The sequence below is a fragment of the Genypterus blacodes genome, unplaced genomic scaffold, assembly GCF_046128005.1.
Source record: "Genypterus blacodes isolate CSIRO-AG114 ecotype Tasmania unplaced genomic scaffold, CSIRO-AGI_Gbla_v1 ptg000129l_1, whole genome shotgun sequence".
NCBI classification, from domain to species: Eukaryota; Metazoa; Chordata; class Actinopteri; order Ophidiiformes; family Ophidiidae; genus Genypterus; species Genypterus blacodes.
In genome coordinates, this window is record NW_027466931.1 from 302,999 (window position 1) to 326,799 (window position 23,801).

The window sequence follows — 23,801 nt, forward strand, 5'->3', positions numbered from 1 at the left end:
GAGTGCAGTTATTCCTTGTGACTTCAGAGATAATGCAGGTTTGGTTTTTGTGGTCTGTCTCCAATAACCAATAGTAAATGTCACTGGAAAGGCAGGGTGGGGTTGTCAAAAACAATGCATATTAGATATAAATCATAAAGATACCGCTATATTGAAACATTCAAACTGAAGACATGTGCACATGTTTGGTCCAAATCTGGTTTCTGGGTCCAAATTGAGTCACAACAGCCACAACCCCCATAAAACGCATGTTATTCTTCTATAACATTGTTTCCAGGTTCGTACTAAAATATACACGCTGCCACCTACTTATCTGCCAACACAAAAACAGTAACTTATACAACAAAAACAGCTTGGAAGTGATTCTTTAATTTAGATTAATTTAAAACAAGAAAAGTGAAGTATTGATTTTGAAGTATCTTAATGGGCAGATGTTTTATTCAAAGGAACAAAGAAATGTTGCATTCAACAAACTTCCGCATCAGATCATTTGTTTGCCTTGTAATCATCTTAGGGTCCTCTGAAGGTCTTGTTTCCTGCTTCATGTTTATTTAGCCTGTATGTTTCTCTACACTGACATAGAGTACTTGCAGCTAAACCAGAGACACAGCTGTAACAGCGTTCAGGCGAGCTGCAAACAAACCCACTAAGTATTTAGAGAGGCTGTGGTTACACACACACACAGTCACATTTTTAGATCACAAAGTATTACGTGGTTTGAGTCAGAACAAACAGACGTTCTCTCAGACGTGACACCACCAAGTCAGTGTCTCAAGAAGCTAAATGTGTCAGTATAAACTCATTGCTTATTATTACATACATGTGATGAACTGTAATAAAGCAACCAAATGTTTCAACTCATGACCTTTAACAGGACAAAACAGAAAAGTTTTTTGTTGTTGTTTATGTACTACAAATCTAAGCTTTGTACCGTTTAAAAACTTACTGAATGAAATGAACTCATAGTGATGTTGTATGTTAGTCGCAACATTACCCATTGTGCTCATTACACTTTTTGGAAAACGTGCTGATGACATCAGATCTGACCTGACCTAAAACAATTTAACCTGACCTAATCTAATCTAATCTAATCTACTCTAATCTAATCTAATCTAATCTAATCTAATCTAATCTAATCTAATCTAATCTAATCTAATCTAATCTAATCTAATCTAATCTAATTTGATCTATTCTGCTGCATTTTACCTCAGCATTTCTTATTTTCACGGAGTTTCAATGCAGCCAGCATCAGAGCCATCAACACAAGGGAAAGAATGCTCTTCAACAGGAGGAAGAGGAGGACAGAGAAATGATCCAGCGATGGATGGTTCCAGTTGAGCTCTGTCTGGAATTCTGGAAAGATGATACAAAGTAACAAGGTGGACTAACGCACAAACAACAAAGGCTGTTCATTCATTGGTTAGTGAGAAAATCATCTTGCAGCGATGGAAGTGTTTGCTTATGTTCCACTAGACTAGACTTTGCGTGTTCGTCTCTGTAGATAAAAGCACCGAGGGTCTTTTCCCTCTCACCTGTAACAGTCAGACGGCTCTCTGCTGAGTCTCCACGTCCAGCGATGCGACACTTGTACAGACCTTGGTCGTCCATGGAAACATTGCGGATGGTCATCTCAGCTGAGTAAGACGTCCCCACGAGGAGGCCGTCTTTGTAAAAGTCAACTGTGATGTTGGAGGAAGCTTCTTTGTTCTTACAGCGCAGAGTTGCGGCGTCTCCCTCCATCACAGGATGAACCGGACTCTCCAGGATCACCGCACCACCTGAAGGACATGTTTCCATGCATTTACCATCATGGCCTCCACCCAGGCCATGTGTTCGGTGGGTGTAAACCTACCAGAGACGCTGATGTTGACAGCCTTTCCTCTCTCTCCTCCCTCACCCTGGCACCAGTACTCCCCACTGTCCGATGGATAAACAATTTTGATGGTGCACACGGACCAGGACAGCGTCCCCCAGTCGGTCGCACACGTGCTAACCGTAGCCCCGATCTTCCTCGTCACTTTCCATCCGGAAGACCCATCAAAAACATCACAGGTAAAAGAGACGGACTCGTACTCAAAGAGCTGCAGGCTGGAAGGGACCAAACGAGGATAAACCACACCTGAGACAAGGATGGACACAGATGGAGGAAGGGCAAAGCAGACTCATAGAATGCCTCATCTAGTTTCTGCACAAAGGCCAAGTGTCCCTCAGCTCAGTCTCTCAGGGATGAAATTGAACAGCTTTTTGATCTGATCATGATCAACAAACTTCTAATTCTATCATGTCTTGTTCCGAAGTTATTGAAAATGTACTGTTGTTTTTATGTCACCATGATAATTTGGTCTAACATGCAAAACTCTGTTCACCTTTAGTTTAATCTATGATGAATAATGAAGGAAACATGCATGGTGTCTTTTTGTAATGATGCAATGAGATTAAACTAAGATGTCATTGGTCGTGTATCATCAGTGACTGTGATACATGTATCAGTAAATCGCTCTTACCAGTTTTTTGAGCGCAGTCACGGCTGTGTCCTTGTGTGATGAGCAGCAGAAACACATTGATGACTGGAGGAGCAAAGATATCCATCAGACTGCTATCAAGTAGATGTGTGAGTTTGGCTTAATCAGGTCTTTGAAAGTTTGTTTGTCAATGTGCGATATAGAATATGCATACACATTTTTTCATAAATATTTAAAAAAATCAAATCAAATTCACTAGTACATTTATAAAGATCAAACATTTTTTCATTACTCTGCAGCAGCATCAGACTGTTTCAGTATAATTAATGTTTGATCTCTATCTTACATATAAATCAGACAATCAAAGCAGTTTTGTCTGTGAAGGAGTATTGAACCAACAGGCTTCTGTTTCACACGTACAAACCTCACAGTTTGTAAAGGAGCCGTGACAAAGAAAAAAAAGGAGTGACTCACGCAGGCTGATGCACAGAGCTGTAACCTCCATGCTGTCTGTCTGTCGACTGACAGGTCTTTGACTGACAGGTCAATATATAGCTGGAGATCCTCCTCTTCCTGTGGTGTGTTTGAGTTGCTGTTTGATGTTTGCTGTGAGCGTTGACCTTCATCTCAGTCACAAAAAGAGGTCAAACTTTGAGCTCTTTAGCACATCTTGAGAAAAACACTGCGTGTTTGTTTCAGCGCATTTTGTCTGTCATGGTCAAAGTCTTCTCGCTCAAAGGCACATAATCAAAGTTAGGGCTTGAGACAGCACCACCTGATGCTGATAATCAAAAAATGTATTCATCAAATGTATTTTATTTTCTATTGATAATTATAGATGATCATACATTAATAATCATACATTGTACAGAAGACTACATTGTTGTACAAATCCATTGATTGAACTTAAGTTGACCACACAGCTTCTCCTCTGTAGCTCATCTTCTCCTCCCACCCCTCTCTCAGTATATCAACAGAACCGTCATCTATCTCATGAGAACTTCCTGTTTCCTGTTGTATGTTTTTGCACATATTTGGTTTGTTGTGAAGTACAGACTGTAACTGTTAATTTAAAGCAGCAGGACTGAAACAGATTATAAGGATTTACAGTGAGAAAGTGATATGAGGACTTTTGATAGACACACAGAGCTGAGTTGAGGGAGAAGCGGGTAGACTAAGTTGACCATTACAAAAATACTTCTGATAATTATTTAATTATCACTTAATACTTATAGTATCAAATGTATTGATTTTGGCATTTTTCCCGACTTCACAACATTTTGGTTTGGATGGATTTTCAGACTTCCAGGATGTTTCTTCTTCTGAAGTTTGATCTGTTCTGGAAATTCCCACTCAGATCCCTTGATGCCCGATTTTCCTTCTCCCGACTTCCCTTCTTCTCTTAAGAAGCTGTTTTGCAAGTAACTTACACACAAACACAGAAGTCATACTTGTGTGTTACATTCCTTATGTTGTGCCAATAACATTACTGTCACACACACGTTTACACACATGAAGGTGATCCATGCTCAGTGTGGGCAGCTATCCACCAAAGTTTGTGAGCCAGTCAGTCAGACACGCTGTTTTGTGTTCCAGAGACATCACTGCACTTTCACTCTCTTCATTGGTATGACAGAATCAACAGCAGATTCTCCGTGGCACCGTATTACTTATTTATTTATTGAACGGTCTCTTTAGTGGTCAACAGAAGATAAACAAACTAAGAGACAAAATCAACGAGCTGGTGGAAGCAGAGAAGAAGCTGCAAAGCACCAGAATGTATCTCGACCAGAAGCTGTGTGTTTATACTGGGGCGGTTCATGAACAGAGAAGATGAGTGTGTGTCTGCAACACTCCCCTCTCACCCACTCTCCAATACAATTCCAAACAAAAGACCTGACCCCAAACAGGTGCAAGTAATCACTAATCATCGCTACGCTCCGTGACACACACACGTATACACACTCACACTGACGCACAATCACACAGACGCACGCCCACACAGACGCACAATCACACAGACGCACACCCACCATCAAGTGGCCAAGTGACAGATAAAGATTCAAGCACCTCCCTTGCCCCTACACTCAGTAACTTTATGAACTGAAGCAGAGCGACCTTGTACGTGTGCAAGACATGTTCATTCATTTCATGTCAAGTAGAACATTTCATGTCACGTAATACACATTGAGTTATCATATTAACCTGCCCCCAGCTCACCTATGAAAAGAATATGCTTTTAAAGCCTTTTAATGTGCTTTCTGCTGCTTTCTCATGTTTTGCTGCTAAATGAAGACATACTGAACAATCTTCACTGGGAATGTTACAGATTTATCACTGAGGGTCAACTGGTAGCAAAATTGATATATTATGTGTGATGCTGACTGTCAAAATGAGCTTCAGTGGCTGAACTTTTCTGTCTGCAGGAGTTGAAATCAAATATCTCTCCTGCAGGTCAGGAGCTTCAGCTCATTGGTTCATCTCAACCTGTCGTGGTCATGATGGGCAGTGACATTACTTTGCTGTACCTCCTGAAACCTTCTGTGGACGCTGTTGCCATGGCATTAAAGTGGACCAGACAACACATTTTCTGCTTTAGAGCTCTGCATTCTAAAAGAGATGTTTATAATGCATCTTTGTCTCTACTGTGTCTTCATGTCACAGTAGAGACACTAGAATTTGTCCGAGATCAGATCAAAACTTTTCAATTAAATAAAGTTATTTATCAACGGAGGGAGCTTAGATATCAGATTTTTTGATGATCGACACTTGTGAGGCAAATGCAGTTTAAATTACTCAGATTTTATACGGATGAGATTCACATTCAGACTAATACTTGACCTAGTGTGGCGCTTCATCAACATGCAAATGAGGAAATATCACTGTAATCGCTCTGTCAACAATTAAATAAAAATGTTTTACTTTGTGAAATAAAAAATTTAGACTTCATGCAGAGATAAAGAGAAACCAACTGGATGAACTTCAGACTCTGAATGTAGGAGGTTGAAGAAGAGGACGAAGAAACACAAGGGACACATACAACGGACGACTGGAATTGTACTTAAACACACAGAACAGGTTGACATGTTTTGACCTGTTACAGCCAACAGAGAAAACAAACCCTTGTAAGATGTAATCACTGTATCAGTTGATAAAAACATGTTTGTCATAACCAATCAAGATTATTCATGGAAATGTTGTGAATCACAAGTTCCACACAGGACGGCCTCGAGCCTCATTTCCTCTTTGATCTGTAAATCCTCATTAGATCAATCAGTCTCAAAGTTGATGCGCATGTAGAAAAGCAGAGGAAGAAAATCTAGAAACAGAGAGAAGGTCAAAGCTAAAGAGGTGAAGGCAGAGAACCAGGGAGAGGAAGAGGAGAGCAAGCTTCACTCAACCTGAATCCACAAGCTGCCAGCAGAGGGTAGCACTCAGCAGCTCCATCCACTCACATACCTTCATGTAATGACGTCATCGTGTCGCTCTACACCTTCCAGGTTAACTCGCTGAATCCCTGGAAAAAAAGCTTTGCGGGAAAAACAGAAGAGAGAGAGAGCTGAAACTGAGAAGAAGAAGCTGGAGGAGGTGCAGAGCAGAAACACTGAGGTTTAACTTTTCACTTTAGTCTTTGTTTATATTTAAGCTGCAGATGAAAAACACACAGGTTCAAGTCTTCACGTGTGTCTTCTCTGTCCCTCTTTGCTTCAGACAAACTTCATTCATCTGTTTTAACTAAGGGAGACATTTAACAGAATATTTCTTCTCTTTCCTCATTTTTGAGGTTTCACTTGGATAAAAACCTCAGTGAAGCTCTTTGGCAGAGCTTCAGGTGGAGACGATGAGGAGAAATTAAGATGAAACTGAGAAGAAGAAGCTGGACAAGAGAAGCTGCAGATGAAGAACACAGAGGTTTTGTCCTCATTATCATTTTTTTTTGCTGGCTTCCTGTTTGATTAAATTTCCACTTCTTTATTTCTCAGATTTCCTTCAAAACCTCTGAGTAGATTTATGCAGGATTTGACTTTGAATTGCAGACACTTAGAAATTCAATGTTCACCGTTACCTAACACATCTTTATAAGAGCAAATGTTGAATTTCCCTCCATGATAAAGACGTTAAGGAGGAGGAGGAGAAAAGGGGAGAGGAGGAGCTGAGGAAGCTGAATGAAGAGAAGAGGACGATGATGAAGATGATGCAGAGCAGAAACACTGAGCTTTAACTTTTCACTTAAATCTTTGTTTTTATTCAGTTTCTGATCATTTTCACACATTTGAAGAATCCCCCGTGTTCATCTCTCCAGCTGGAGAAGGAGAGGAAGACGAGAGAAGAGGTTGAGACGGAAAAGAAGGAGCTGCATATGAAGAACACACAGGTTCACGTCTTCACATGATCATCATGTGTTGTATCCGTCCCTTCTCTGTCCCTCTGGGCTTCAGATAAACTTCATTCATCTGGTTTAGCTGCAGGAGACATTCAACAGAATATTTCTTCTCTTTCCTCATTTTTGTCAGTTGGATAAAAACCTCAGTAAAGTTCATCTGCAGCTTCAGGTGGAGACGAAGAGGAGAAATGAAGCTGAAACTGAGAAGAAGAAGCTGGAGGAGGTGCTGAAAGTTGAAGAACACACAGGTTTTGTCTCCTCATCATCAGTTTATTTCTGGCTTCCTGTTTGGCTAAATTTCCACTTCAGATGAACTTTTTACTTCTCAGATTTCCAACAAAATGTCTGAGTAGATTTATAAAATTAAATGTTGAATTCATATACAAGATGAAGAAGCTTCAGGTGGAGAAGATGACGACAGATGCAGAGCTGAGGAAACAGCTGCAGATAAAGGACACAGAGGTTTCTTCTTGATCTGATTGGATTTCAGTTTGTTTCTGATAAATTGAGTTTTTCCTCTGAGAGCAGAAAGACTTTTCAGACCAAATCACCAGAAGATCCAAATCCAACAGTTCATGTTCAGTTCATTCTCCAGATTCATGTGGAGACAAACGTTCTCCTTAATGAGGACAGGAAGGAGACATTTGAACACACACACACACACACACGCACACACACACACACACACACACACACACACACACACACACACACACACACACACACACACACACACACACACACACACTTAATGTAGTGATCATCTGTGTGTCTGATAGGTGGAGAAGATCAGTCAATCAGCTAAGGAGGGGAAGAGGGAGCAGATCAGAGAGATGCTGAAGAGAAGAGAAGAACTTATGATGATGATGATCTCTCTCTCTCTCTCTCTCTCTCTCTCTCTCTCTCTCTCTCTCTCCTCTCACTCTCTGTGTGCGTGTGCCCTTCAACTGATGGCCCCTCCATCAAAGGCGTCAGATGTTCATATGGATAAATCTGACGGATCAACAGAAGAGAAGCGAAATACAAGACAAAATCTGCAAACTGGTGCACAAAAACAACAAGCTGCAAACAAACAGGAAACAGCTTTTAGGTCAATTATCACAAAATGTTTGATGTCTTTGTTTTTCTTGTTTGTTTTCTTCACATTATAGAACAAGCATAGATATTGATGTACATGTATATGTTGTGGTTTATCTTTTACATTCTTTTGGACAATGAGATGTTGGTACATAGGATATATTTAATCTGATTTGTTTACATTGTCATCATCGTAAATCTTTTATTTTACTGCATCATCTGTGTCTGATATCTTTTTGATTATGTCAACAGTTGACAAGGAAACAAAGTCATTCTTATGCTAAGCTGATTGTAAACCTTTTAACTAATGATATCATGGTGTTACATTACAGTGTGATCTTACTGAAAGCAAACAAAGATTGAATTAAGATCAAACCAATCGCAAAACATAACAATCTGCCTTCAGCAAAGCAGTCAAAGCATTGACATTTTGTCCAGAATAAACTTCTTTATTGAGTAGCAGCGGCCATGTTTGCGTCGCCTCCCAACAGATACAGAGCAAACAACAAATAACAAACAACAAACAACAAACAACACAACACGAACACACAAACCACCTCTAGACTCAACTGACATGAGGGATTTTCTCTGTGCTCATTAAACACTTTAACTTTGCTGTGTGACATGAGTGTAACTTTGAAAGCTCTACACCTGTTTGCACAATGTCATGTACAATATCTGCTTCAATAAAACAAATTGCAAAAAAAAAAAAGAAAAAAGAAAGCTCTGACAGCGTTAACTTGTGAGGAAATGTTATATTTTTGTCATTTACAAATTGAAAGTAATTCAGGTTTCAGTCAAGGAAATAGCTTTGTGGCTTGTTAGCTAGCAGGCTAAGAGTGGCACAGCATGTGTTTGTTTGGGATTTTTCTGTTTTGCTCTGATTGTCTGCCAAAGTTGAGTGGGTGTGGCTCATTCTTCAGTGCTACATCTCATTAATGACAGAGTCAAAGATCCAATAATGTAAAAAGTAAAAAAATTAAGTAAAAAAAAAATCCATTGACCTGATGGTGATGCATAAAAGTTACTTTTTGTCTATAACTTTGAAATCCAACATGACAGGATCAAAATAGTTTTGGTTTGTTAGTGGGGGAGGGGCATTGAGATAGATGATGGTTCTGTTGATTTGCTGCAGGGGCCAGCAGCAGACTGGTGAGCCTCATCAGGTGATGGAAGGCGTGTGTCGCATCAGGAATTGGTGGTGTGAGGATGTAGGAGAAGTTTTCTCCCTGAAGGATGCTGGAGAATCTTTGTGGGTGACTGTCATCTGTGACTTACCAAAATTATCACAACCACACAGATATGACGCTGACTAACCTTTATTGGTTTGTTTTATTTCACTTCCACATGTTCAGATTCCCCAGCTCCTTCTCTCCTCTCATCTTCTCCTTCCTCAGCTCTTCATCAGTCTTCATCTCCTCCTGAAGATTCATAATCTAGTAGAGAAATTCAACATTTCATTTCTTTCCATCTACTCAGAGATTTTGATGAAATCTGAGAAGTAAAAAGTTTATCTGAAGTTGAAATTTAGTCAAAGAGGAGGCCAGAAACACACTGATAATTAGGACAAAACCTCTGTGTTCTTCATCTGAAGAAGACAGACGGGACGATTCATCAAATGTGTGAAAATGTAATAGAAACTGAAGATTAAAGTGAAAAGTTAAACCTCAGTGTTCAGCATCTTTATCATCGTCATCTTCTCTTCATTCAGCTTCCTCAGCTCCTCCTCTCCTCTCCTCTTCTCCTCTTGCAGCTGTTTCCTCAGCTCCTCCTCTCCTCTCCTCTTCTCGTGCTTCAGATTCCCAAACTCATTCTCTCCTCTAATCTTCTCCTTTCTCAGCTCTTCATCAGACTTCATCTTCTCCTCCTGAAGCTTCATAATGTAATAGAGAAATTCAACATTTCATTTCTTTCCATCTACTCAGAGGTTTTGTTGGAAATCTGAGAAGTAAAAAGTTTATCTGAAGTTGAAATTTAGTCAAAGAGGAGGCCAGAAACACACTGATAATTAGGACAAAACCTCTGTGTTCTTCATCTGAAGAAGACAGACGGGACGATTCATCAAATGTGTGAAAATGTAACAGAAACTGAATAAAAACAGAGATTAAAGTGAAAAGTTAAACCTTAGTGTTCAGCGTCTTTATCATCGTCATCTTCTCTTCATTCAGCTTCCTCAGCTCCTCCTCTCCTCTCCTCTTCTCCTCTTGCAGCTGTTTCCTCAGCTCCTCCTCTCCTCTCCTCTTCTCGTGCTTCAGATTCCCCAGCTCCTTCTCTCCTCTAATCTTCTCCTTTCTCAGCTCTTCATCAGACTTCATCTTCTCCTCCTGAAGCTTCATAATGTAATAGAGAAATTCAACATTTCATTTCTTTCCATCTACTCAGAGGTTTTGTTGGAAATCTGAGAAGTAAAAAGTTTATCTGAAGTTGAAATTTAGTCAAAGAGGAGGCCAGAAACACACTGATAATTAGGACAAAACCTCTGTGTTCTTCATCTGAAGAAGACAGACGGGACGATTCATCAAATGTGTGAAAATGTAATAGAAACTGAAGATTAAGGTGAAAAGTTAAACCTCAGTGTTCAGCATCTTTATCATCGTCATCTTCTCTTCGTTCAGCTTCCTCAGCTCCTCCTCTCTCCTTAACTTATCCTCCTCCTGGTGCTTCTTCATCTGGGAGGGAAATTAAACATTTGCTGTTATAAAGATGTGTCAGGTAACGGTGAACATTGAGTTTCTAAGTGTCTGCAATTCAAAGTCAAATCGTACATAAATCTACTTAGAGGTTTTGTAGTTAATCTGAGAAATAAAATGTTCATCTGAAGTGGAAGCCAGAAACAAACTGATAATTAGGAGACAAAACCTGTGTGTTCTTTATCTGCAGCTTATTCTTTTCTGTCTCAACCTCGTCTCTCCTCTTCCTCTCTGCCTCCAGCTGAAACTCTATTTACATTTTTATTAATTTATAATTATATTTAATATATATAGTATATATAGTTTATTCTGTATATATTCTGTATACTGTATTATATATGTATAATTGTACACTTTTGCACTTCTGATTGGATGCTAACTGCATTTCATTGGCTTGTACCTGTACTTGCTCATTGACAATAAAGTTGAATCTAATCTAATCTAATCTAATCTAAGTGATGAAGACAGACGGGACGATACTTCAAATGTGTGAAAATATAAACAGAAACATCTGAATAAAAACAAAGATTAAAGTGAAAAATTAAACCTCAGTGTTTCTGCTCTGCAGCATCTTCATCACCATCGTCTTCTCTTCCTTCAGCTTCCTCAGCTCCTCCTCTCCTCTTGTCTTCTCCTTCCTCAGCTCTTCAGTCACCATCTTCTCCTCCTGAAGCTTCATCATGTAGTAGAGAAATTCAACATTTCATTTCTTTCCATCTACTCAGAGATATTGTTATTGATATTGAAATATTCCTCCTCCAGCTGAAGAGATGAAGACAGACGGGGCGATTCATCAAATGTGTCAAAATGTAAACAGAAACTTCTCAATAAAAACGAAGATTAAAGTGAAAAACCTCAGTTTCAGCTCTCTCTCTCCTCTCTTTTTCCAGCCGAGCTTTTTTCCAGGGATTCAGCGAGTTAACCTGGGAGGTGAAGAGTGACACGATGACGTCATTACATGAAGGTATGTGAGTAATTGAAGCACACAGAGGTGTGAGAACCTGTCAGAATGGATGGAGCTGCTGAATGCTGTCCTCTGCTGGCAGCTCCTGGCTTCAGGTTGAGTGAAGCTTGCTCTCCTCTTCCTCTCTCTCGTTTTCTGCCTTCTCCTCTTTAGCTTTGACCTTCTCTCTGTTTGTTTGTTCATCTGCTGTCTACACGTGCACCAACTTTGAGACTGATTGATGTACTGATGTTTTACAGATCAAAGAGGAAATGAGGCTCCACGGTGTCCTGGTATGTGTAGAATGTCCAAAATGGCTGAAATGTGACTCGCAACTCACATTTCCATGAATAATCTTGATAAACACGTTTGGTTACGGCAAATATATTTTTCCTAACTGATACAGTGATTTAATCTTACAAGGGTGTGCTTTCTCTGTAGGCTGTAACAGGTCGTCACAGGTTCAGCCAACAGGGAGCGAGCAAAAACACTTCAACCTGTTCTGTGTGTTCACGTACACATTCAGTCGTCTGTTGTCTTTGTATCTGTTGTGTCTTCCCGTCTGTCACACTCTGATCTCTTCTTCTTCCTCCTTCGCTCAGAGGCTGAAGTTCGTTTGGTTGGTTTCTCTTTATCTCTACGTGAAGACAGAAGCGGATTAATCAAAGAAAACCTCCAGAGTAAATCTTAAAACTGTCAGATTGATGTGCTGATAAGGGGATATTGCATCACGCTAACATGTTCCCTCATTCATAAATGCTTGTTAGCATCTTTTTTAGTGTTAGCATAGAAACAGAGATTACTATTTAGTAATTGTACAACTAATTAGAAACTTACCAGGTTTGGTTTGTTTGCATTTCCACACAGCAAAGAAAATTAGACACAAAATGCAAACCACCAAGACACCAGATAAGATGATGGAGACGTAAAGAGACAAATTAGACTGAGTGATGAAGAAGTCCCCTGAAACAAGAAAACATAGAACACAATGACAATTTATTCATCATTAATTAATGAAGTTGGTGTTTAATGATCTATAATCTATCTTGCTGCTCTAATTCTGTCTGCTGATCTCAGCACTGTAAGCAATCAACGATCTATAAGTTTAATTCTCGATTCCATGGTGATTCCCTCTGAAAGTTCACATGGTTGCGATCAACCAATCACGTGGAACCTTTGATTATCCACCTCACATGTGGAAACAGCCTGTCTATCTTTTGTTGCCTGATGAAGAAATCAGTCGACCAGTCTTCTGAAACTGCAAAGGCTTGATGATGACGCAACACAAACATCCTCTGCGGACATAGATAAAACATTTTACTGTGGACAGAAGACATGTCCTCTACCTGAAACGTGTATCTGTGTCTCTCTGGTCTGGTTGGTTTTGTTCTCTTGTAGTTTACAGGTGAATGTGTTGCCGTGTTTGTTGTCCACAGTCACTGAGCTGCTGTCAGTATAGAGACCATCGGGACCTCTGAGCGTCTCTGTAGGTCCAGCAGAGACGATGTTTCCCTCAGTGTCCAGCCAAAGCACCTCAGGCTCTGGATACCAGCCTGCAGCTTCACACTCTAACATCACTTCACCGGTCGACGCATCAATCCCTGATAACCTGATCAGAGGTGAGGACGCTGAACCTGATAAAGAGGGAGAGGAGAAGGTTTGTTTTGGTATCCTGCCAACAGTAAAAATAGGAGGAAAGAACCAGGCAAGGATTCCTTCTTATAAGTTCAGGATGAAATGGGTCCACAGAGGTCCATGTGATAGGAAAACAACTGGGTAGGAGATATACCGAGTGCAGGCAAGGAAGTCTTAGGAAGCAGCCAAACAACATCTAATCAGCTCCAGCCTAAGAGAGCAAAAGCAGCCTGAAAATACAAGGGCAGTTTATTAATGATACTCCTGTAAGTCCTGTCACCTTCATCCCTGCAGGGACAGAAGCTGAGACACTTAAGCTCTATCGTGCTCGTATTTGGGACAAGATATGTTATCATGGAATGGAGTTGTTAACCTGACATCTAACACCAAATTTTGTATCAACATGCAATACTATCCAGAGTGAATCCACATACCAACTACAACACTGACGAAGGCATCCACACCCCATCGCGGTATGAAGCATCTGTATCTTCCCTCATCTGACAGTTTGACTTTGGAAAGTTTCAGTGAAATATTTCCGTGCTGCAGCTGATCAACAAACACTGAAGTTCGTCCTTCATATGACGGATTTTTCTTATTCACAAGTTCCTGACCGGAGCGTCGCACAAACACAAATCTGGGGGACAGGTCAGGTCTCGTCCACTCCATCATCAGGTCAGCAGTGTCCGCCACAGGCTCCAGGCTACACGGCAAAATGACGTCATTGCCAAGCATCGCCACCACTGGCTGAGATGCACCTATTAGCTGAGACAGAGCTGGACACAAACAGATGCAAGTTCAGTTCTGGAGCGTACTCTCATACTCTGTCTTACTCCTCGGACATATTAAAGACACGCACAGTCCTGGTGCGATATTAATCAGATTAAGCTATGCAATGTAAACAAATGCAATAATGTGAGGATGACATTAATCAGGCACATCCACACTAGTTTGTCTACTTTGTCAACTATGCTATGCTTAGGTGCAATAACGATTGACATGTTAGATGTGTGTTTGTTTGCCGTCGACACGACAACGTCTGAAAACTGAAATGTAGCTTAACTATGATAAATTATAACAAGGATACAACTCTCAGGAACATTTTATAGGTTTTATCTACAGAATGTGTTTTTACCTCTGCAAGATGGTGGGAGAAGAAGATGGAAAACCAGAACAGCCAAGATTTCAAGCCGAGTTTTGTGGACCACCATTTTGTGAAGCATCACTTGAAGAAAAACATAAGAAACGATTCACCTGAACATGTAAAGATACGAATCCTTCTTGCTTCACATCTGCTACAGAAGATCAGTTTCGTGTCAACATGAACGTCATGCTGTCATTTCTGTGCTCTCGCTGTAAATTTTACATGTTTTATTACATTACATAACATAAATCTCTTCAAGGCCACACACCTTGATCCTTCTTCCTGTAATTACATTTACAACACTAAAATGGCTGCTGTGTCTCTGCCAAAGTCGTCCTGACCTTCAATGACTTTGGAGTTTCACTTTCACTTAGTAGCTAAAGCCTGTAAACGTTGACTTGTAGAGTTTGAAAAATTTGTTTTAAAGCAATGGATTACATATTAGGTTCCAATCAAATATTTAAAAGAAGCTAAAAAACAACTATTTTTTATTTATTAACCCAAATAAATAAAATGAACAATAGAAACACTCAAAAAATAAAAAGCCTTCCAAAAATGACGCAATGATCAACCTCTTTTCCTTGAATAACTCCGTGAAGCTTTAGAAATAATACAAATCCAAAATATGAAATATATACAAATGTAGACAAATTAATAAGAAAAGTAAAAGTTTGCACTGTTGGAGCGTCTGCACAGCGGGTTGACAGGGTTTGAATGAATAATGACAAAGAATGATGAGGATTAAGTTACATTAACATGTTAAATGTGTATAATTCTCACCTTTGTGGTATTGTTCAATTTGAAAGTTTATAACTTCAGATATTAAAGTCAATCACGCTACTGGCAACACACTTTAGTGATCCACTCTACCACGACAGGTCCAAAGTTATTGACTTAACGTAACTGTTGTTACAGTGACACCATCTGGTGGATTGATGTTTCAGTAGTGAAGTCATGTTCACCAACTTGTCGATAACAACAGACAGACAAACTGAAAACAGGTGGACAGAGAAAAGCCTCTGATAAACTCACAAAAACTAAGATATCACTGCACTCTAAACCGATTAAATACAGAAATAAGCAAAAACTCACGTTGTGGATGAAGATGTCAGTGTGTTGCGCCTGTTTTCTCTCTTTGAGTTTCGTTCTGAGTGTTGCTTTGCACAAGCAGCTGTACTTTGAACCTGTTGCCTGGTAACAGCCTGGACTATAAAAGATCAGGTTAGATCTATGGTGGATAAAGTGAGTAGCAGTAACATTTGGCTTTGATTGTATGAATGTGTGATATGAATGTGTGTACCTCCACTTGTGTGTGTGTGTGTGTTAACAAGATAACTCAAAGGTTTGTTATGAAATGCTGTGAGTCAAGTATGAGGGTCATTATATCAGATTATAACGCAGACCTGGATCTCATGGCTGAATAGTAGAAATGCCCTCTTAAGAAGGTATGGATGTTTTGGAAACGCATACTGGAAAAGTATTTTTGAGATTCTGGTCACAGTGTGTTCTGAAGAAGGTTTGCTAACAGATTGGTTTCGCTTGGCAAATACATAGAGTAAAAAAAAAAGATCATGAGGCTACTGGGGGAAAATTGTTATGTTAGCTCATTCTTAGCAGTGTAGGTTATACACTGAGGCCATAGCTCCAAGAGCGCGGTGGGTCTTCATGACCCGAATCAGGCAAACCAACACCAATTTAACACTGCGCAAAAAGAAATGAGCATGTTCACCTTGGATATTATATTACCTTGTTTGGCTCAAGGTCTGAGTTCTCCTTTCTCTCTCTCCCTCTGGCTCTCTGCCTCTGTTCTTAAAAAGCTAAACAACAACAATAATAATAGATCATACAACCCTCTTTCTTTTCTCTGTCTCTCTCCCTTTTCCCCCTCTTTCTGTATACAAAACAGTCTCCAAACAGTATGCTCTGTATGTCACGTCACATGCCTGCTTCAATAAAAATATACAACACCATGAAAGCGCTAATTTACTTTTACTTAAGTACAACTTCAAGGTGCATAATCCTTCACTGTTAACTACTGAGGACCGCAGAATGTAGTCTTTAACTGTGTCTGCAAAGGTGCTTTGCTTGATGCATCAACTTCAAAAATAAATCAAACAGGAAGTCGAGGTCTGTGTACTTATATCTATATATATCAGTTGTGTCAGGTGTTCAGTCAGTCAGACAGCATGGAGGTCACGACTCTCTGCATCGCCCTGTGTGAGTATACATCTCTGTTTTAGATACTATACTTAAGCTTGCACAAAATATTGCACAAATATCATTATTTAAACCTAACTGTATATGAATAATTAACTTGTATGATCATGTAAGATTGTTTTTGGCTATAGTGACGATTCTGCTTTTGTCTCTGCAGCCATGAACTTGTTAACTCTGATGGCTGTACTTGTTCAGCACAGTTTTGCTCAGAAAGGTGAGTAGTAGTAAGCAGCTGATAATTTAGCATTTTTGTTTTTACACTTGCTTTTATGCTTACATTCTTTTCAGAGATCAATACCTCATCCTTGTAAAAGATTCGCTGTTTTTCATTTAATTTGCTATCAATCAGAGAAGTCATGTGTTATTCCTCTCTGTTTATGCTTCCTCAGACTCAGTGCTTCTTGACATCGTCCCTGCGAGCCTGCAGCACTTTGAATACGATACAGTTTCTTTTGTCTGCAAGGGGACTGACAGATCGAGTGGATGGAGGGTGATGGACAGCATGAACAGGTCCACGTCAGAATGCAAGGCTAAGGCAGCGAAGTCCACACCTTTCAACTGCACATTTGAACTCTATGCGACAGACAGTGGAACATACTGGTGTGAGGCTGAAAAAGGGAGGAAGAGCACCACTGTCAACATCACAGTCACAGGTATATTTAATTATTGATGTTCATATATCAGTCAGTATCTGGATCAGTATCAGTGGAAGAAATCACATCTTCAGTGTACGGTGTAAATTGGCATCATTTTTGACATGCATGCATTCTGACATGTTTCAGCACAACCTTTTCAAAGACCTTTTGGAGGCTTGTTTTGTGTGTGTGTGTGTCCTTACTTCTCTGTTGTGTGGCTGGAGGTTATTTCTATATGTTTGGGGTTTCGGTGTACCCCAAGGCTCCATGTGAGGCTCCATTGTTTCTCAGCTTGACGGCCCACTATTCGAAGTGTTGAAAGGGAAATGCTTCCCCTTCTTTCCAATTTCCTACAACTACAAATTCAGTTCATATGTTTGATATCATAAAATAAGAGCTTTTGGATTATTGATATGACAACTTGTAGCGTACCTTTTGAGAAAAAGAATGTGGCGCAATTTTGCATTCTCAAATTTGATGTTTTTGCAATCCTATGTGACACATTTAATTAAATACAATGCTGTCAGCATCCCCAATCGATTATCCTACTTCTGTGTGAGAGTGTTTGTTGGTATTCATTTGTTTATTCTACTTTCAAGACAATATTCCAACACTTTTAGGTGGGCCACCTGTCAATCATGTGTTTGTTTTAATCAGCTGGTTCCGTGATCCTGATGAGTCCTGTTGTTCCTGTGGTGGAAGGAGCCTCGGTGACTCTGCGCTGCAAAAACAAGAAGGCAGAGAATGTCACTGCTGATTTCTACAAAGATGGCACCCTCCTTGTAAATAAGTCCAAAGGAGAGTTGGTTTTCTATGCCATTTCCAAGTCTGACGAAGGATTTTATAAATGTCATATTTCTGGAGCTGGAGAATCAGCAGAGAGCTGGCTGAGTGTCAAAGGTGACGCAAAAATAAGATGCTTTCCCTATAGTCACCTTCTGTGCAGACTATACATTTCTGTAATATGAGGTATAGTGCAATGATATTCTGGAGAATTACTTGGTCTTTGTTGTTCTTGTGTAAGTTGTATCATTGTGTAGATGTTTGTGGTTCTCTTACAGGTCTGTTGGTCTGAATGGACCCTTATGGATCCATGTCTCTCCTACTGCACAAAGTTAGAAGTTATGTCGCAATAAAAGCTGCATCTGGTGGATTACCAAATAGAACTGTGTTATGCTGAAATGATGCTAACGCCTTTTAAAATCTTACGACGACCTGCATATACTGTATCTACAACATTCTCTCAGCTACATCCACGAGCAGCTAACTGATGAGTGACGCTCACCCGGATATTACTATAGGATTGAGAATAATTAAATCATACAGAGGTCTCAGGTTACATGAAAACACTTTTTCAAGCAACAGTGAACATATTTGTATCTACCTAAACTCATCATTTCATGTAGAGACCTAGTAAGAGAAGCCAAAATACCTCAAAAACGCTTGAAAAAACTAAACAATCTCAATGACTTATTTTGAATGCTTAATCATAGAATGTTAAAACTGAGATGACATGATTTTTGTTTTTGTCTCAAGGTGTAACAGGAAACAGCGGCTCCTCTTACCACATGCTGCTGTGGATTGCTGTCTCTGTGTTACTGGTGACTCCGCTTATGATGCTGGTGGGACTGATTCACCATCTTAAACACAGAGGTACAGTATAGCAGACACGTTAGTCTGAATGTATTTGAAATCAAATAGTTTTTTTTGTTTAACTCCAGGATGGTGCCATTTTATTTCTCCTCCTACAGGGGGCGTTACAGCAAATCCAGAGTTGCACACCATGGTCTTGAAAGACAGGAAGCAGAGAGGTTTTGCTTTGCCTTTTTTGGAAAATATCTTAAATTCTTCTTTTGTTTATATTGTTTAAGTTGACAAAATGCAGGAAGGTGACTACGACTACTACTACTTTTTTGTTTCAGTCTCTGCAGAGCAAAGCGCGGCTGAATATGTGGACACCTACGCCATCATCTCTAAAGACAGGAGGGACAAAGGTCTCAGTCTTATTTTTTCATTTGTATTCAAATGTGCATGATGTTGGTCTAACTTCTTGTAAATTAATAATTCTATTATAACAAATTGTGCATGTGGGCCACCATGTGGTGACTGGGGTCTTGATATTTCTGTCCCATCTGTTTCTCGTCTTCTGTCATGCTTCGGGTTTTATTTTAGATACTGCAGACACTGCTGAGAATTTGAAGAAGCAAAAACCACAAAGTCAAAAAGGTGAAGTGCTCCTTTATTTATATCTTTGTTCAGCTGCCTGCACAGCTTCTTAATGTCACGAGGTGAAGGTTTTAATTTTGTTCATGGAAAGGTTTGCATCCTACAGATGAAGACGAATCTCCATCTCATCTTCTCTACTCAGCTGTAACATTCACAAAGAGGTCACCAACTTTCCTGCACCGTAGGTTCCCAACTCAAAAAACGTGTTTCCCTCATCAATCAGCAATTACCAGTGTAAAGAAACAAAGGATGTGATGTGATGGAGTTTTTAGGCCAGTGCTCAAAAAACATTATTAAAAAGTGGTAAACTAACTTGTGGGTGGATTTTCTTGGAGTACGTGGGATTTAGAGTTGTGTCGTTTTTTGCCTTAAGAATTATAATATTTATTTCCCAGAATTAAAATGATAATATCTGCTGTTTCTAATGCAGAGGCAGAACTTTCCACCTCGTCAGTGACGCTGAAAGATCCACCATCAGCAGACAAGGAGACTAATATTCAACCATCCGGAAGGTCAGGCTGATAAGAATGCATCATTAAATTCTATTCATGTTAGTCTGTATCTTGACGGCAGTGTTTGTGTGTGTGTGTATGTGTGTGTTGTGTCTTACAGCTCAGTGACAGCAGAGACGTCTGACTAATGCTCAGAGAACAGAGGGATGATTAGATCTTTTCTGTGGTGTAATAATTTGGGTGTGATGATTCAAGTTGGAGTACTTCTAAAGTAACTTATATTTGTATAAACTGAATTAGTTATCGTTGCATGCACAAATGTACAGTGAAGATCATAAATAAAACCTAATCCAGAGAGTTTCTTTCTGTCGCTCTGTGCGTGTTTGTCAGAAATGTCCTGCACATAAACCCCAAAGATATGAGATTAAATAGAGAAGATATGAGAGTTCAATGAACTTAACAGATGTAAACGCCGCCACCATCTGTGTGAGAGAACACTGCAGAACATGTATAGAGGCTACGTTTACCCAAGTGTGTAACAAAGCCATTAGGGTGAACATATAAACAGTGCATCTTAGATTGGCTCGTCGACAAAGATGGCCGATATATTGAAACTGCAAGAAATGATACTCTAGTGTACCTCATTCATGAAATACATTCCTCACAAAGTGTATTTCTGTAACCTTTGACCCTGAAACATCCATATGCTTTCATGGACCTACAGACGTGGTAAAGAGAACCACAGATATCTACACAACATCCGTGTGCAAACTTTTACTGAACCAGTGAGATGATCTCTGTTAAAGCAGCAAATGTGGATGTCACAGGAAGTGCTGTGACGCTATATTTATCCGTCAGTTAGCGCAGCGCTCAGATGGCGTGGAGGCAGCATGGATGCTGCAGCATTGTGCGTCGCCCCGTGTGAGTATGAGAGCTCTCTGCACTTTAACTTAAAGCAAGGAGGATCGAGAGAAAACATGATCTGATCTGTGTAAAATGTATTAATTATGCTATTGATTAGTTTCAGTGAATTACATTTCAAGATCATATTGAGCTGTATGCTCGCTCCCTCTCTCACCCCTTCTCTCTCTCTCTCTCTCTCTCCCTCTCTCTCTCTCTCTCTCTCTCTCTCTCCTCAGCGATGCAAGTGTTCATGCTGCTACTCATGGTCACTCAGAGTTCTTTGTCTGAACAGACACAGGGTGAGTAGAATTTAACTTTCTTGTGATTATTGTGGAATTTGTTTAACATTAGCAGCAACAACACATTTATTTATTATACTTTTTCAGCTTTTTGTTTTCTACATTTTCTAAAATAGTTTAGCTTTTCTTGTTTTTACATTTCATTTTTATGTTCAATTCTTCTAGAAATGTTATTGTCTCCATTGTTTTTCTTAACATTTTTATTATTATTGATTTATTATTAGTTATTATTGTGTTCCTTAGGTTTATTTTTTTTTCTATCTGAAGTGTTCTTTGTTGTTGTTTGTTGTACAAAATTGTAGTACTCTTCAGTCTTTCAAATGATTTGCTTTTTCTGCTCAAAAGCGACGACAGTGTCAAATCGTCTCGTCTCTGACTCAGCGTCCACAACAAGGGACTCCTTCATCAAAGGTGGACCGTTGGATTGCATCGTAACAAGAGTTCTTCCACTGTTTTTAGACTCATTTTACTTTAAGTGTTTCAAACAGTAATTGTACGTTTTATTGTGTACTTGTGTAGGTTTTTTCGAAGAGTCAAATGTCTTGAATCGCTGTCTCCTTCTTTGTCTCAGGTGTAGGTTGTCTTGCCATCGTGGCATCCAGACTGCAGGTCTTTGAGTACGGCTCTGTCTCTTTTACCTGTGAGGGCATTGACGGATTTAGTGGATGCACTGTGGCCAGGAGCACTGGAGGGGAACCCAGCGCCTGCACCTTTTCATGGGGGGTGTCTGCACACTCCCGCTGCGACATTACGACAGCATATCCAGAAGACAGCGGCGAGTACTGGTGTGAGGCTAGAGGACAGAGAACCAACACGGTCAACATCACAGTCAGCGGTAGGTTACGATGCAGCGAAGTCACCAAAATTGGGGCATTTTTTTTGCTTGATTCTCTCCAATATCAGGACAACAAGCTGGTGATCTCACTGAATATTGAATATATCCTAAATACTTCAAATATAAAACATATAGCTGAAGACACTGCTGACATCATGGCAGCATCAGTGAAAAATGTTTGCCGGCACGAAAGCAGCATCAAAGTCTGAATCTGATAGCTACAAATGCCCTGTGCTCTCCTGTGAAGTGATCAATCTTCTTCATCCTTCATCCCTGTTAATCAGGTGGGTCTGTGATTTTGGAGAGCCCGGTGCTTCCTGTCATGGAGGGAGACTCGGTGACTCTAAGGTGTGTAAACAGGACAAACGCTTCCGGCCTCTCGGCTTCCTTCTACAAAGACGGTTTCTTCATAGGGATGGGCGCCACGGGCAGCATGACCCTCCACAGCGTTTCGAAGTTGCTCGAAGGTTTCTACATGTGCAGAATCTTCGAATCCGGATCGTCCCCAAAGAGCTGGATGACAGTTAGGGGAGGAGGTGAGCAATAAGGACCTTTCAAAATAAAATGAAAAGGACGTTTAGAATTAAGACAAACATGCAACCCTGAGCAGGAAAGTTACACCCTGTTGCACTAAACTGTCTAAAACTCCAATCTGCTGCTAAAAATGTACATTCCCAATACTTATTCATTATTCTATTATGTCACATTTCAGAATTATTGGAAGTGTACGATTTAACTTTAACTCTAAAAAAGCTGCGACCATGTAGTATGTGCGACATCGCCAACATTGTTTATGTAGCCACACAGAGTAATGCCAAAGCTGCTATTTGTGTGTTCTAACAGAGACTTCTCCTTTTGATCCTCCTCGTCAATCCTGTAACGTTTACGTTGTGGTGAGGACGGTCTTCACCGTTCTGTTGGTGGCTCTGCTGCTTGTGCTGCTGGGATGTCTTTACCGCGCTAAAAGAAAATACCAACCAATGAACGCTCACTGGCAAGCACCAGACAAAGTAAAGGATGGAAACGAGTGATGACGATTAAGTTGTGGTCTTATTCTTAACTTTTCAGGTCATTAAGAGTTACGAGTTAAGAAATGGTTTGTTTCAATGCTCTGTTGCTGTTCGTGTTGTTAAAAGCAGAAAAGGCAGAACCGCAGAAGTTCTGGAGTATTATTTAACAAAGCTTTTGCGAGTTTTATACCACGTATACTTTCAGACGCAGAAATGCTGGTGATCATTTTAGCTTTGAGGAGAAAACCACGAGACAGCAAAGGCAGAGAGGCTCCTCCCCTCTGCATTACCGCTAAACAAACGCATCTATAGACACTTTTCAACATATATGATCAATACTAACGCACCTTTTCTACTTTTCTTTCCTCATTCATCAAATCAATTTGGGTCAGTTTGGCCTGGCTGTGCTTAAAGCCAGAAATATGTAAGAATATCTTTGATTGGGTGTGTAGGTATGTGAACTGCTGCTGTGAACTTTTAATTAGCTAAACTTCATTCTCTTCCTTTTTTCTTGATTTATTAAAATGGTGTTACAGCAAAAGTGCTGTACATTTCTATGATAATTTTCTATAATATACTCTGTAATTAATGTGTTTGTCTGTATGATATGTAAGAGGGGGTGCACGAAAAATTTCAAATTACGTGTGATAACATTGTATAATTGCATGTGATCTTACAAAATAATGTATCTTATCTTATCTTATCAAATAAAGAGATTCATATATTCAAAGTATTGTTTTTGTCTCCGTGTCTATGATAATAGCGTGCTCTGACTGTCGAAAATGCGTGATTGTGTGTGGGTGTGTGACTGCCTCGAAGCCTCAGCAGCTTCACCTCTGAATAGAATATGTGGGTTTGTGTTAGCGATGAGCTCCTCACTTAGCAACAA

At 39.9% G+C, this 23,801-nt stretch overlaps 2 protein-coding genes across 2 annotated transcripts; one reads left to right on the forward strand and one right to left on the reverse strand.

Moving 5' to 3' along the window:
- Positions 1 to 10,487: 10,487 nt before the first annotated feature.
- LOC143010587 (butyrophilin subfamily 3 member A2-like) lies at positions 10,488 to 15,496 on the reverse strand. Its single transcript, XM_076162964.1, has 9 exons — positions 15,428 to 15,496; positions 14,327 to 14,416; positions 13,626 to 13,967; positions 12,903 to 13,190; positions 12,394 to 12,519; positions 12,075 to 12,193; positions 11,468 to 11,536; positions 11,194 to 11,286; positions 10,488 to 10,592 (listed from the first exon to the last, which is right to left on the reverse strand). Exons 2-9 carry the CDS (start codon positions 14,412 to 14,414, stop codon positions 10,488 to 10,490), a joined length of 1,230 nt encoding a protein of 409 aa, XP_076019079.1. The 5' UTR covers positions 14,415 to 14,416; positions 15,428 to 15,496.
- Positions 15,497 to 16,488: 992 nt separating this feature from the next.
- Positions 16,489 to 23,612, forward strand: LOC143010588 (uncharacterized). Its single transcript, XM_076162965.1, has 16 exons — positions 16,489 to 16,552; positions 16,710 to 16,766; positions 16,942 to 17,205; positions 17,845 to 18,087; positions 18,724 to 18,840; positions 18,939 to 18,998; positions 19,110 to 19,181; positions 19,360 to 19,413; positions 19,505 to 19,594; positions 19,844 to 19,925; positions 20,713 to 20,786; positions 21,005 to 21,067; positions 21,413 to 21,478; positions 21,639 to 21,902; positions 22,187 to 22,438; positions 22,746 to 23,612. Exons 1-16 carry the CDS (start codon positions 16,522 to 16,524, stop codon positions 22,931 to 22,933), a joined length of 1,977 nt encoding a protein of 658 aa, XP_076019080.1. The 5' UTR covers positions 16,489 to 16,521; the 3' UTR covers positions 22,934 to 23,612.
- The last annotated feature ends 189 nt before the right edge of the window (positions 23,613 to 23,801 follow it).

Excerpts from the sequence above, each read along its gene's own strand:
- LOC143010587 (XM_076162964.1), bottom strand. The coding sequence starts at position 14,414 with ATGCTTCACAAAATGGTGGTCCACAAAACTCGGCTTGAAATCTTGGCT. Across the intron at positions 11,537-12,074 it reads GACAACAGACGACTGAATGT|GTTAACTCGCTGAATCCCTG; the intron begins GTACGTGAACAC and ends TTCACCTCCCAG. Across the intron at positions 10,593-11,193 it reads TGAAGGAAGAGAAGACGATG|ATGAAGAAGCACCAGGAGGA; the intron begins GTGATGAAGATG and ends TTTCCCTCCCAG.
- LOC143010588 (XM_076162965.1), top strand. The coding sequence starts at position 16,522 with ATGGAGGTCACGACTCTCTGCATCGCCCTGT. Across the intron at positions 18,999-19,109 it reads GAAAGACAGGAAGCAGAGAG|TCTCTGCAGAGCAAAGCGCG; the intron begins GTTTTGCTTTGC and ends TTTTTGTTTCAG. Across the intron at positions 21,068-21,412 it reads TTTGTCTGAACAGACACAGG|CGACGACAGTGTCAAATCGT; the intron begins GTGAGTAGAATT and ends TCTGCTCAAAAG.